Source organism: Rhinolophus sinicus, chromosome 4 (genome assembly GCF_057876585.1).
Source record: "Rhinolophus sinicus isolate RSI-liver-muscle chromosome 4, RSI-T2T, whole genome shotgun sequence".
NCBI lineage: Eukaryota > Metazoa > Chordata > Mammalia > Chiroptera > Rhinolophidae > Rhinolophus > Rhinolophus sinicus.
Genome location: NC_142504.1, coordinates 45,965,474 through 45,980,115, shown reverse-complemented (window position 1 = coordinate 45,980,115; position 14,642 = coordinate 45,965,474). Strand labels below are relative to the sequence as shown.

General features: G+C 35.5%; 1 protein-coding gene across 2 annotated transcripts in view; it reads left to right on the top strand.

The window, feature by feature from the left end:
- The window catches only part of PHTF2 (putative homeodomain transcription factor 2), a 111,408-nt gene that overhangs the window by 50,644 nt on the left and 46,122 nt on the right, over positions 1 to 14,642 (top strand). For both annotated transcript variants that reach the window (XM_019744554.3, XM_074340641.2), the window contains exons 3-5: positions 4,116 to 4,172; positions 10,225 to 10,294; positions 10,940 to 11,098. In XM_019744554.3, the coding sequence (XP_019600113.1) occupies positions 4,116 to 4,172; positions 10,225 to 10,294; positions 10,940 to 11,098 (286 nt within the window). The remainder of the gene's footprint in view (positions 1 to 4,115; positions 4,173 to 10,224; positions 10,295 to 10,939; positions 11,099 to 14,642) is intronic.

The following is a 14,642-nucleotide window of genomic DNA, read 5'->3' as shown; positions in this document are numbered from 1 at the left end:
TTAATTTTTTACTTTTCAGATACAATCAATATACAATATTAATATCAATTTTCAGGTGTCTTTTAGGCAGCATATGTAAGGGGAGGAGTCTTGTTTTTTTATCCATTCAGCCCTTGTATGTCTTTTTTCTTTTAAGATTTTTTTTTTTTTATTGGGGAAAGGGAACAGTGTGTACTTCCAGGACTTTTTTTTTTCCAAGTCAAGTTGTTGTCCTTTCAGTCTTAGTTGTGGAGGGTGCAGCTCAGCTCCAGGTGCAGTTGCCGTTGCTAGTTGCAGGGGGCGCAGCCCACCATCCCTTGCAGGACTCAAGGAGTTGAACTGGCAACCTTGTGGTTGAGAGCCCACTGGCACATGTGGGAATCGAACTGGCAGCCTTCGGAGTTAGGAGCACGGAGCTCTAACTGCCTGAGCCACCGTTCCGGCCCCCTCCTGTCTTTTGATTAGGCATTTAATCCATTTACATTTAAGGTAATTATTGATAGATATGTAGTTTTGTCATTTTGTTATTCATATTTTTTATTTTTTTTTATTTTTAAAGAAGTCCCTTTAACATTTTTTATAATATTGGTTTAGTGGTGATGAACTCCTTTAGCTTTTTCTTGTCTGGGAAGCTCTTTATCTGTCCTTCGATTTTAAGTGATAGCTTTGCTGGGTAGAGTAATCTTGGTTGTGGGTCCTGACTTTCATCACTTTGAATATTTCATGTCAATTCCTTCTGGCCTGCAAAGTTTCTGTTGAGAAATCAGCTGACAGTCTTTTGGGAGCTCCCTTGTAGGTCGCTAACTGCTTTTGCTGCTTTTAAGATTCTTTCTTTGTCTTTAACCTTTGCCATTTTAATTATGATGTGTCTTGGTGCTGGCTTCTTTGGGTTCATCTTTTTTGGGACTCTATGCTTCTTGGGCTTGCGTATCTGTTTCCTTCACCAGGTTAGGGTTTTCCATCATTATTTTTTCAAATAGGTTTTCAATTCCTTGCTCTTTCTTCTCCTTCTGGTACCCCTATAATATAAATGTTGGTACACTTGACATTGTCCATAGGCCCCTTAAACTGTTGCTCTTTGTCATTGGGAGGGTTTGGCCCTTGGGCTGGTTGGTTGTGAGGACTGGCCATGACTAAGTGGAGGTGCTGTTGTGCAGGGACTGACCCTACAGAGCAGGATTCGTTTTATCGGGGCTCTGGTGCCTGCCCAGTCTGCCCTTTGAGTGTGGCATTTGTGGAGGTGATCGAATGGTGCTCTTGTATTGTCTGAAGTTGGTTACCAGATGAGTTGGTTCTGGGGCCTCTTGGGAGTGGCTCTGTTGCCGGCCAAGGTCAGCAGCTGCCTGTGCCCTGGCCAGAGCCACTTAGTATGAGCTACAAAGTGGTCTGCAGATGTTTGCTGCTAATGTCAGGCTGGAGGTTGCTTAGCAAGAGGTACTAGGCACTCCGAGGCCAGATGCTGCTTGTTTTAGGGTTTTGAATCTTTGAGAGATGTTAGGAAAGTCTGCAGCATGAGTCAAGACAGGCCGTATGGAAAAGCCACTGGAAGCAGCTTGGGTGGGCCCACAAGTGGGGTGGGACAGGGTCTCAGAGAATCACCACGGCAGGCCAAATGGTATTGGCCAGGTTGATGGAGACTCAGATATGGTACCCGCCTGTGTCTGCACCCTGGGTGCAGGGGGTGCTCAACAAAGGAACAGTGGCTTCTGCTAGCTCTTCTGTCTAGAAAAGCTGCCCCTTCAGCTCTTGCCCTAAGGCCAGAAATTCAGTTCTTCCCAGTATGTCCCTGATGCCCTTCGAGCTGCTGCCCCAGCATTGGAGCTCAGAGCAAGTGAGTCTGTCAGCAAGTTAGTTTGCATGTGGTCTCTTTAAGAGGAATGCCTGGAACTCCAGCAGCCCTCGGTCTCACTCAGCCACAATCTCCACTGGTTTTCACAGCAAGAAGTTGTGGGGAGTTCTCTCCCTGGCACTGGAACCCTGGGCTGGGGAGTCTGTCGTGGCACTGGGACCCATCATTCCTCAGGTGGGACCTCCGCAGCTGAGATACCCCTTATGAGTTTTAACTACCACACGTGGGTGTGGGGATCAGCCTGTCCACGTGTCTGCCTCTCCTACCAGTCTCAATGTGGCTTCTTCTGTATGTCCTTAGTTATATGTCTTCTGTTCAGCTAGACTTCAGGCAGTTCTCAGTGATGGTTGTTCTGTAGTTGTAATTTTCATGTAGTCGTGGGAGGAGGTGAGCACAGTGTTTACCTACTCCTCTATCTTCAACTTTCCACACCTTTTTAAACCTGGAGCTATTGAGGACCATGCTGGTGTTGCACTGAACCTGGTTATGCCAAAGGCTAGCATGCATTTTTTATTTGGTCTGTTGCATATGCATTATTTTATTTTCCCTGATTGTAGGATTGTGGGACATATATTTCCATGTCCATAGTTTTGAGTCACCTTGAAATAAAAATGCACTTATTTTAAACATAATTTAGTGCATTCTTTTGTGCATGAAAACAAGATACTATTACCAAAAGAATCATTAAAACATATTGGTATCTATTAGTTTTGGTTATAATTTCACTAAAAAGTATGCAGTACATTGTAATAGCTACACATTTAAAAAATAAATTTTGATTGGATTAAGCCCAGTCATTCTGAATTATCAAGTTAGAGCAGAATTATTCCTATGGAATCTATTTTCTCATACTGAGCTTTTCTGACTTTAAGGAAGATGATTGTTTGATTGACTTCAGAATTTAATTGGGTAAGGAGCCAACTGGTCACTGCAAATCAGTTCTACCATTAGGACTGACCAGTTGGTTATTGCTTCCCTTAGAGCTTTTTAACCCAGCTTTATAGAGACTGATAGTTGTTGTGGTTACATGTATGTGGGTTGTTCAGTCTGTCTGGATTGGTCTAGGTATTATAATCTTTTAATGTGCAGGGTATATTATATCATAAAGTGATTTTAAAAAGAAGAAAAGAGTTACAGAGAAGACATGAAAAAGAAAATAGGACTTAAAGGCCAGAGAAATTAGTATGAATAAATAATGCATAAGAGAGAAAATAAAAATGAAGGGTTCTTATGGAATCATTTGACAAATTTTATTCTACCTCCTTCACACCATCTTTAAACCATTCTCTTATTCTCAGTTTCTCATTTCTTAAAACAAGATTTTAAAAAATAAAAAGACTTGGATAGAATGATATGAGTCAGAAAATACTTTCCTGAATTTCTTCATCTGTTAGTTTCGGTTATTATTTCACTAAAAATAATATCTGCCTATCTCTGGTCTCTGTCTGTCTCTGGTGTCTTAATTGTAATTATCTGAAGTAATTTTAATACCGTAGGATTCTAATTTCGATTAATACTAATAGTGAATATTCTCAGTTACAACTGTAGGCTGTTGACCCATTTCAGTGTCCTGTTGGATATAGGGGATTAAGTGGAAATGGAAACAGTAGGAGCTAACAGCAGAGAACTTGGGGAAGAGCAGTAGGAATGTTTGTTCACCTGCCCAGGTGAAGGTGTGGAGTTCAGAAAACTTTCCAGCATCTGAGAGTAGTAGGCATAGAAGCTGCTACAAGGGTTTCTGCTTCTTGAGGCTTTCCCTGTGTCTTCAATTGCTTTCATGACTTTATTTTTCACTTTAAACCTTAATTCAAGTGGTAATTGTGGTTCTACATGTTCATGAATTTTTAATTCTGTAGAATTTTTTTCTTTAAAAATAACTCCATAAAGGATTTATCACTTGGGAGTTTTTTCTTGAATATATCAGAAATGTCACAATTGTGTTTATTTAAAATAAATGATTTCCTAAGGCAGTGGTTTTCTAACTTTAGCAGAGTATCAGAATCATCTGGAGGAATTTTTGAAACATAGATTATTGGATGCCACACTTGCATTTCTGACTCAGTAAGTCTAGGGTGAGGCCAGACAGCTTGCACTTCTAACAAGTTCACAGGTGATGCTTAAACTACTGATCCTGAACCCATACTTTGAGAACCATTGCAGTACAGTGTGGACCACAGACGTCTGCGGCAGAGCTCAAGCTCATCTGTGCTGGAAGAAGAAGCAGTGATACCTATTGGATGGGTGCCCACCATGATCATTGCATGTAGTGTTTTCTTTCCTTTCACAGATTGGAGCCTACGATCAACAAATATGGGAAAAATCTGTGGAACAAAGAGAAATTAAGGTAATAAGTTAATTTCATTTTTGCATATTCTGAAACATAGTTCTGTAAATTGATTATTCAACACATTTTATTTAGTATCTTTCTATATACTGTTGAGGTACAAGTTAATATTACTTATTCTATCCAAACTTTTAAATAAAGAAGGTAAACTCTTTTATGATGGCATAGTTCTGTGTCTTTACCTCTGATTTTATTTTCTTTGCTTTTTAGCATCTTTTTGTTCTTCTAAATTTTAATTTTTAATGATTGTTTTTTGTCAGCTCTTTTTCCCTTTCACTTGTCACCTTATACTTCTAGTTTGCTTTTCCTCCTTTTTGATGCTGTCATTGCTCTGTACAGTTTATTAAACTGGTAAGTGTCTCAGGGTTTTTCTCGCCTGAGTGATCCTGTGCAAATGCTGCTGTGCTTAATTAAGATCTGCTTTTTGGTGCTACTAACAGAATGACTTGGACGCAAATAGAGTCGCTGAAAAGTTGGTCATTTTAAAAAAGAATTTAGAGAAATAAAGCATTAATTAAAATGTTTTTGTTGTAGGTAGTTTCTTCTTGAACATGTAATCACTTAAGACACTCATAGGCTTCCTTGCTAGCATGAAAACTATTTTTTAACTAAATTTGTTGTTTCTCAACAATCCTTTTTGGTAATAAGATTTATATTTTTCATTTGCTTAGGTAATACTAATCAGTGTGTTCTTGCACAAGCTAAATTTAATCTGGGCCCAGAGAACGTTTAGATGCTTGACATTTTCTATTTTGTACAGAAAAGTTTACATTAAACTGAAAACCAGTGTCCCAGATACTTAAAAATCTGTCCAAAAAAATCTCAGTGTTTAGACAACTTAGTCATCTATAATGAAGAGCAAAATTCTTTTCCATTTGTTAAACTATTTTCATGAATAAGTAATACAGTTAACAAAGTTTCAATAAGTACCTACTATGTATTAAATATAGGATTAAATCATGGGGACAAAAAATGAAATAGGTTCTAATTTTGTAGATGAGATACATAATTATAAATGAGACTAATCCAGTTAAGAGAGGAATGTGTAGGTCTCTTTAGGGAAGCGCAGCGGGAAGCAGCCCTGGGGAAGTTAGGAAAGATTTCTCAAAGGAAGTGACTCATGAGATAAATTTGAGAGTCATTAGGGAGAATAAGGAAAACATTACAGACAGAATGAAGAGCATATGAAAATATATGTAAAGGAAGGAAGGAGCGTGACTCCTTAAGGAGCTTGATTGGTAATAGGTTAGATGCAGGAAGTAGATTAAGGTGGTTAGTAGTAAAACTAGAAATGAAAATGGAAATTAGATCACGAAGGGGCCTGGCTGCCTTATCCAAAAGTCTAGACCTTATCTGGAAAACAATGGGGGAGACCACTGAAAGATTTTAAGCAGAAAATTTATGTAAATTTAACAGTTTTACTCAGGCAGCACCAAGTATGATGGAAAATACTAGAAGAAGAGCAAATAAAGAATTGTTTTAGAAATATCCAGGTGTACTTGGGTAAGAGATTTAGGAGTCCTCAGTATATAAAGTGTGTGTGTGTGTGTGTGTGTGTGTGTGTGTGTGTGTGTTATGTGTGTATACATATATGCATATATGTGTGTTACATATACATTCTCTACACATTATATAGATACAGCTATAGGAGTGAGTAGATTAACGTTGAATGATGAAAGAAGAAAGCTGAGAGTGGAACATTGGGAAACGTTAATATTTAAGTGAAGGTGAAGGAAGAGATTCAAGTGAAGGAGGAAAGAGAAGTAAGGATCCATGAGACAACAGTCTGGCAAGAGGGTCATGAAGAGTTGGAATACTCAAGCAAATAGAGAACAGCAGAGAGGTCTAGCAAGATGCCTTAAAATCTTTCATTCTTTTTGACAGTCTTTAACTTGGACAATAAATATTAAGTACTTTGAGAGGCTGTGTTACTAGTTGACACATTTGGATGTTTTTCTTGAAATTTAAAAACCTCAAAAAATATATGTATAATTTTTTTAGTTTTAAGCCACTCACCACAAATTACTACATTAGTTAAATAATTTCCTCATTTTTGAAAGAACTATTTTAGTGTCTAAATAGTGGTTAGGGTAAGAAAGGATTATATTAGTTGTTACTTGGTGTGCTGATAGGATGAACTTAGGGAAGGCTAAGACCTGTAACTTGTTTCTAAAATATGTCTGCCTTTAAAGAAAATACTTGGTAATAGTAATTGAAGAATTAAAACAGTATTAAAACTTACTCTTGTTATTTTGAATTAAACGGAACAATTTGTTGAACCCAAAATCATTCTTGCTAAAGATTCTAGAGGCGTATTATTTACAGGGTGAAATAATTTTGCATTTATTCTAAGAAAGGTATACAAGTGTATAACTGGTGTATTAATGTTAATATTTGATGTTGAAAAACAAAAACACCATACTGTTGTGTAGAGAATACTGTACCAAATGTATTGAGTTCATCCTTCTATGAGTATTATTGATTCACTCATTATCTGTGAAAGCAGTGAGCAACAACTGAAAAAAGAAAGCCATGAAATTATATTTCTTGGAAATGTTTATTTTTTTAAATTAAAGGTCCAGAGTTTATATTGCTAAAGCGTTATATAAGCCTTGTAAATTGCAAATTATGTTTTCTTAAACATTTAAAAAAAATTGTGACTGAAAACTCATTTTCTGATCACCTTGACCCAAATTTAAAACTGAATATGGCATTTCCCCATTTTAGTACCTACCAGAGTTTGTTTTTTTCTCCTCCCCCTTGCCTCCTACTAGAGTTTTAAAGCTTCAACAACAACAACAAAACTATGCTACTTAAAGTCATTATAGAAAAAAAAATGGGATGGGGAAAACTAAACAGGATGTCCAGAAAGTGAAACTGTTGGAATCTAAGTGTTATAATAGTTCCATGCACAGCAAGTCTGGTTCATTAAACAGAAGGATTTTCTAAACTTAAACAGCCTTTTTAAGTTTTTTGGCTCAACATTATCTGTGTACTTACAATTTGTTTTTAATTCAGAACTTTATCCTATTGTGTCATTGTACTTTAGGAATATACTATAGGAATTTAAGTATATTCAATAAAGAATATATTATTTGAATTTTTGAGATTAATTGTATTCATAGTACCTGATTATTTCTACTTTCTAGTTAAAATAGTGATTTTTAAAATCTTTTTTAAAAACTAACTTAGTTTTCACTTTTTGTTTGTTGACTTAAACTTTTTTGTTATATTTTCTTTTTATTGAGGTAACATTAGTTAATAACATATAACTTTCAGGTGTACAACAGAATTCAATATCTGTATACACTATAGCATGCTCACCACCAAAAATCTATTTTTCTCACTTAAAATTTTTCTGTTTTTAAACCCTTAAATATTTTGATAGGCTACCTTGAAGGAGAAGTTTTATCAAAACTGGCAATTATGCTGTGCCTCTACAATGTTAACTCAAAATAAGTGTTTTAATGAAATATAAAATAGGAAATCAACCACATATAAAAAGATCAAGTAGAATGAGCATGGTGAAAAACAACATAATTGCATAAATCAAGATAATTTACTGTTCCTCTTGTAAGGACTTTAAGTTCTTAAAACAGTCTTGATAAAAATTTTAGGTATACAGCAGTAAATTAAGCCTTCGATTTGTTGTAAAACATTGGCAATAAGATTATTTTCAAATTATTTTTAAAAGAACGTATAAAAGACAAGTAAATTAAAATATGTTACTGTTTCCAAATTTGTTGGCACTAATAACAGTAAAATCTCATAACAGTCTTCATACCAAATCTAAATAGTGCTCTATTACTGAAATTTTGTTTAAAATGTATGTATTATTAGAGCTATCTTTCCAATTTGCAAAATATCAGGAATGATTTATAGTCTATCAGCCACTCTCTCATGACATTAAAATGGGAAATGAAGTACAGATACAGTCGATTCTCATTATTCACAGTAGTTATTTTCTGGAACACTGAATTAGCGAATACTCACATTACTATTAGGGGAAATTACTGTATTTCGCAGTGTATAGTGCACACTTTTTGGCCCAAATTTGTGAGGAAAAAATAAGGATGCACATTATACATAGATAGTACTAATTCAGTTTCCCTGAAGAAGTTTGCGCTAAAAATGTGGGTGCGCATTATACACTGCAAAATATGGTAAATTCCTGCAAACCTCTTGTCACAATCCTTTTGTCAGCTGAGCAGTACATAACCTTGTTTTATGTGTCTCTGTTGAAAGACCCCTTATTTAATATGTATTGTTGGTTCATTAATATTGAACTCATAGCCAACAACACTATAACTCATGCCTGAACAAGCTTACTTTACACGTTTTCTAGAGGCACATCACACAGCCTTGTACCCAGAAGCACTAGAAAGTTCTTTAGCAGTATGCCTGGGGGCCATTTTAAACAAAATTACCAACAAAAAAAGCAGAAAAAAATGCAGAAAAAAAAAAAAAGCACTGAATAGACTGTGAAAAGGACACTTAATTACAATATGAGAACTGAAACTAGAAGGCGGTGGGTTGCCTTGTTTGACCTCGGCTGGGAATGTGCACATTGCGTGACTCAAATTTTTTGCCACTGTCACTGCACATGTCTTCAAACAACTGCAAAAGAACAGCAAGTACTGATTTAGGGGTACAAATAAATTTTAGTGAGTAGGTGAATTTGCAAATACGGAATCTATGAATATGAGGATCAACTATATAAAATTATTGTGGCTATATCTTCAATCCTGACCATTTCTTGCTAGTTTTTCTGTCTCTGGGTCGTTTGTAACTTAACATGGACAGGCTGTTTGCAGGGGTTCAAAGGTTAATTGCATCTTGATTTTAGGGTACATTTTAGGGTACAGTTAATTCTGAGCTCAAATGCTGTCCTCTCTATGCTTTAGATGCAAACAGTGGTTAATCAGATCTTTAGGTGGTTGTTGTTACTTGGATTAGGACCAAAGCACTGCCTACGCCCTTGGTTAATTGAATGAATAAACAATTCATCTAAACACTGTCATCTCTTAGCACTTGGCTCCCAAGAAGTTTAGCCTAAGCTCTTCCAATTCTTAACATCCTAGTCTTAAACTATAAAGTGTAATTTATTTTTTCATAGATTTTTTTCAAAGATTTTGATCTCCACACTTACATTCTGTACACTGGTGGCAGAAACTTAATTTTAGTGTTCAGTAATTCCAAGTTTAAACTAATTCAATTCACCATTCCAGCTTTACCCTTTTCCATCCCTGGGCATGGCATCTAAGTTCTGAGGTGATTAGGTGGCATTGTGGCCTGGTTAGTGGTTGGCATGTGAACATAGTGGCAGCCCTGAGATATGCATCATCCTCTCTGGGTCTCAGCTGATATCACTCCTATCTGCTGAGAAGTCTGCATCCCTGTTTGTCCTCAGCTGTGTGATCCACTGCTTTCTGCAGCAGCAGCCTCAGCATCTCATACCGGAGGGCCTTTCAGAGCCACTGCTCCCCCAGCAGCATCCACACTCTCCTGTGCACATCTGGGGCCAGCGCAGGCTACTGTACATCCTCAGGGACTGGTAGCCAGAGTCTTTGTTTTAGAATATTAATTTTAGTGATAAGCAGGTATCGCATGTTACACACATCCTTAAATTTATCTTTTTGGAAAGTAATAAAATTTATTACAATACTACACTTATATTCCATTTGTAACAAATATATAACATTTTTGTTTGGCATTATTACTTGAAGTTGTTTTTTTAAATGGATATCTTTAGAAGTTGATTCTTTTCTGCTCTTCTGGATTTAAATATATATATATATAGTATATATACATATACATGTATATATATGCACTATTCTAATAGTACATTTTTATTAAGGTTTAATTGACATATAACATTATATTAGTCTCAGGTGTACAACATAATGATTTGGTATTTGTATATATTGAGATAAGATCCCAATAAGTCTATTTAACGTTTGTCCCCATACATAGTTACAAAAAAAGTTTTTTTCTTGTGATGAGGACTTTTAAGATCTACTCTGTTACTGATACTACTTTTAATATATTATAGGGTTTAAGGAATAAACCAAAGAAAACAGCGCATGTGAAACCAGACCTCATAGATGTTGATCTTGTAAGAGGTGAGCCTTGGATAAATAAAAGCTTAATACGATTACAAAATGACCTTGATGAAACAAAATTCAAAATGGGTTAGATACATATATATGTAGAATTAAAAGCAATGTGAGCCTAATTGAAGGCAAGAATAGTATAAGGAGAGAATTGAAGCATTTAAATACTGTTGATTAGTCTTTCGTCCCACCAAAGATCATTCCAAGAAATAGTAAGTACAAAGGAAAAACAGCTCATGTTTGCTTGGCAAACTATAAGCCTTGGTTATAAAAATTAGAGTGTTAAAGAAACTAATTTTTAAAATTTACTTTTAAATTATAGTTGACATACAATATTATTAGTTTAGGGGTTAAAGTGGTCATTTCAAATTCCTAACTGGAACTGACATTTGAATATTGTCTTATATTTATAAAATGTGCGGGAGAAATTCTGTTATTTCAGTTAAAAAAATTTTTTTTCAAAGTACGTAAGTGATTATGATAGCATGAAGAATGTTTTTAAAAGTGTCTACTACCCAAAATTGGACATTTCTCATTCATAGAATAGTAAAAAATAAAATTATACATGTTTTGTTCTTCAAATGTTGAAATTTTTTCTCTAAGTAAATTAAAGACTAATAAATGTACTCTATCATTTTATTTTACTTTTCTCAGGATCTGCATTTGCTAAGGCAAAACCTGAAAGTCCTTGGACTTCTCTGACTAGAAAGGGAATTGTTCGAGTTGTGTTTTTTCCGTTTTTCTTCCGGTGGTGGTTACAAGTAACATCAAAAGTCATCTTTTTCTGGCTTCTTGTCCTTTATCTTCTTCAAGGTATAATTAAGTGATCAAAATGTGTTTTGCTTTTAACTTTCAGGATATAATATTTTTAGTGTTACTAAGGCTTTTTAAATGACATATAGTACTACTGAGTATGAAGATTTTCATTTATTATAATATTTCATTTAATAAGACACACTAGTTTGATACTAAAAATGTTTGAGAAAACAAAGCAGTTATGTTCCAATATTACGAAAATTTGAATCTGTGGATGGCTAAAGAAAAATACAAATTGAGAGGATTTTTAAAACTTAGGAAGTCTCTTCAAAATGCACCCCCTACGCATACATACCATACCAGTCTTTTTTTATACAAGTTCATTTTTCCTGCCCCAGCCATGGTTTATTTTTTCTTTTAACCACTGTGATCTGAGACCATTCTCATTCTGTATTGAAATTCTACATACATGTTAAGTGTTTTTCAGAGATTCTTATTTAATTCTCACAACAACCCAGTGAAGCATAGGTACTATTTTTGTGCCGAGCTGTAGACATGAGATCCTGAAAGATCTGAGAGCCCAATCACCAAGTGAACTCAGGTTCAAGTCGAAGCTGTCTGACTCAGAGCCACAAAGTGAACAGCTGTTGCTGCCTCCCCACCCGCAGCATTCTAGTGTGCACTCACAGCACCAGTATGCAATGCAGTGTTTGCACAGCACTGTGCAGCGGTTGGAGACTTAAGGAAGAAACCACTCACTTTTCATCCCTCTTAACAAAGCAATGATTTTAATTTGGTTGGTACTCTCTCAGTCTTTTTTAATGTCTGACTGTTTTAAAACCACGATTGTAATCTTGAATGATTATTTAAATACGTTTTATCAGCAAACTAAGTAAATTATAATTTCTTTTAAGTAAATGAAAATATAATAAAAACTCAGACTTTTATTTAGGTAAAGTTGTTTCTTTTAAGTCAGGGTACATCTTATATGCATAAAAGGGAGTGAACTATGAAGATTTTGTGATTGTTGTTAAAAGAGTTTAAGTGTGTGTTTTTCTGATTAAAGAAATGACACATGTTCATTGCAGAAAATTTAGAAAATGTAGAAAGAAAACTAAAGGAATAAACGGACCCATAGTCTTGCCTTTCAGTTTACTTTGTAACATGTTTTATATAGTTGAGATTATTCTGTATAAACAATTGTATTTGTTTACTTAATGTCATAACAAGTATTAGAGTCTTTATAAATATAATTTTAGATTATTGGAAAATATCCTACTTTACATCAATATTGGGCATTTAAGCTTTTTGCTCTCTTTTGCTATTATAATTAATACTAAAGTGAACATATTAGTTTGTGAAGTATTTTTATATTTTGAATTATTTTCTTATGTTAAATTCTTAGAATGCTGTAATTAAGTATAATAACATTTCCAACGATTTTCATAGTTTATAATTGATTTCAAGAAGTTGACCTTTGTTGTTGCTAAGTATTCCATTATATTATATGAAAGTTTTTCTAAGTGTATTTTTAGCTTATTTTTTATTGAGTTACTTTCTTCTGTTTCCTTTGCTCCCAAAAGTATTTAAGCGAGCTTAATATAAGTATGGTTACCTTCTAATGCTTTCTAGCTTACCTAAAGGATTGAACTTTATTCTAAAGTAGTCAGAAATTACAGTTACTTGTTAAGAGAAATAATCAGGACCATTGATTGTAACCACTGTGCATTGCACTTTTTTAATATTGTTGCTTTCTGGTATTTGAAGTAAACAAATTTCTAGTGTAACTATTAATAGAAGTTTACAAATTGTGTCTGAAATTCACTTACTGGATTTCCTAAGTTCTTTAGGGAACACAGGGTTCAATCAGGCATGAAAAAGATATTTTTCAGTTCATAATTGAAGTTTAACATTGTAAGTGTTCATAAGTGATGGACACTGAACATGCTCCTCGTAAAGCTTAAAGAAGTGACTTGACCTGCTCCACGTCTCACCACCGGTGACATAATTGTGCTGTGAGCCTTATCACCCTAGGCAGCCTATTGGTACCTTCAGAACCCCCTGTGCCTCTATCTCAGTACATATAAAAGTAGGGTCCACTCTCCTGAGTTACGTCTTCATTCTGTCTCCAACCCTCATCTCCTGAAAGGTAGAGGGAATCGTGTGCAGTCAAGTTTGGTTTTATATTACTACATACAGTTTTTCACTTCAATTACATGTCTTCTAAGTATCTCAGCTTTATATTCTCAGCTCCATCCCTCCTTTTTGCTTGTATCATTTTTCGCCCAGCTTATTGCCAGGAGCCTTTGTAGCTTCTATGTTCTGTTTACTTACCTTTTAAATTACAAATACAAACCAGCCATTTACAGTCTAAATTGTTTCCTAGTTATCACTGACTTCAAGATATAAGCCAAGTTTTCAGTCAATCCCTTGTATCTTTCCCCAACTTTAATTTAAGCAACTGAATTAGTTCTTTGCTGTTTCTTAAACATTCCGTGCTGCTTCTTTTTTTGTTATTGTTGTTGCCTATATGCCTTTGGATATACAACTCTCTTTGCCTGGTAGCCTTTTTCCCTTTTACTTACCTAGTCAACTCCTATTTGTTCTCTTAAAGTTAGATTAGGCATCGGGCATCACCACCTTTGAGAATCCTTTCATAACCTCCCAATTTAGTTACATGTCTTTTCTATGTATGTGATAGCATTTATCATAGGTATTCTAGTAGTCTGCTTGGACTGCCATAACAAAATACCACAGACTGGGTGGCTTAAACAGCAGAAATCTTGTTTTCTCACAGTTCTGGAGGCTGGAAGCCCAAGGCAAGGTTAGGTGCCATCAGGGTTGGGTTTCTCCTGACGCGCAGATGACTGCCTTGTCACTGTCCTCACATGGCCTTTCTTCTGTGTGTCAGTGGAGAGAGATCTCTGGTCTCTCTTCTTATAAGGACACAGGTCCTATTGGATTAAGGCCTCACCCTTATGACTTCATTCAACCTTATTGTCCTTATAGGCCCTATCTTTAATACAGTCACATTGGGGGTTAGGGCTTTAACATACAAATTTGGAGGGTAGGAACACAATTCAGTTCATTATAGGTGTTTTAATTGTTTCTTCATATGGCCACCTTTTCCTCTAAACTGAGGAGGGGCAAGGTACATAGATTATGTCTTATTTGTCTTTTTACTCCCAATGCCTAATACCCACCACTGAATCCAAGAGATTGACAGACCTGAAAATTGAACTTTAGAAATTTTATATTCCTGGTCCCTAGAGTTCTGCTCGGGCAGTATCTGAAGCCTTGCCTTGGAACTATTTGTGCCCAATAAACAACATTTTTGTCTTGGTTGATCTCTTGCAGAAATTTCTAGAAGTACTGTTTAGCAGAAATCTTCAGCAGTATTGTCTAGTTCACAGGACTGCATTAAATGATCAAAAAGTATAGCTTAGAGAAGTGAATGTTTTCTCCTTATGTCTTCTAACCCTTAACTAGGGCCTGGGGGACAAAAGGGAGGAGGTGACACCAGAACCACTGGAAGGAACACGGCCACTTTGAGAGAGACAGAGGGAGAAAGAAGGAAAAAGAGAGGAATAAAGTGGCTAAT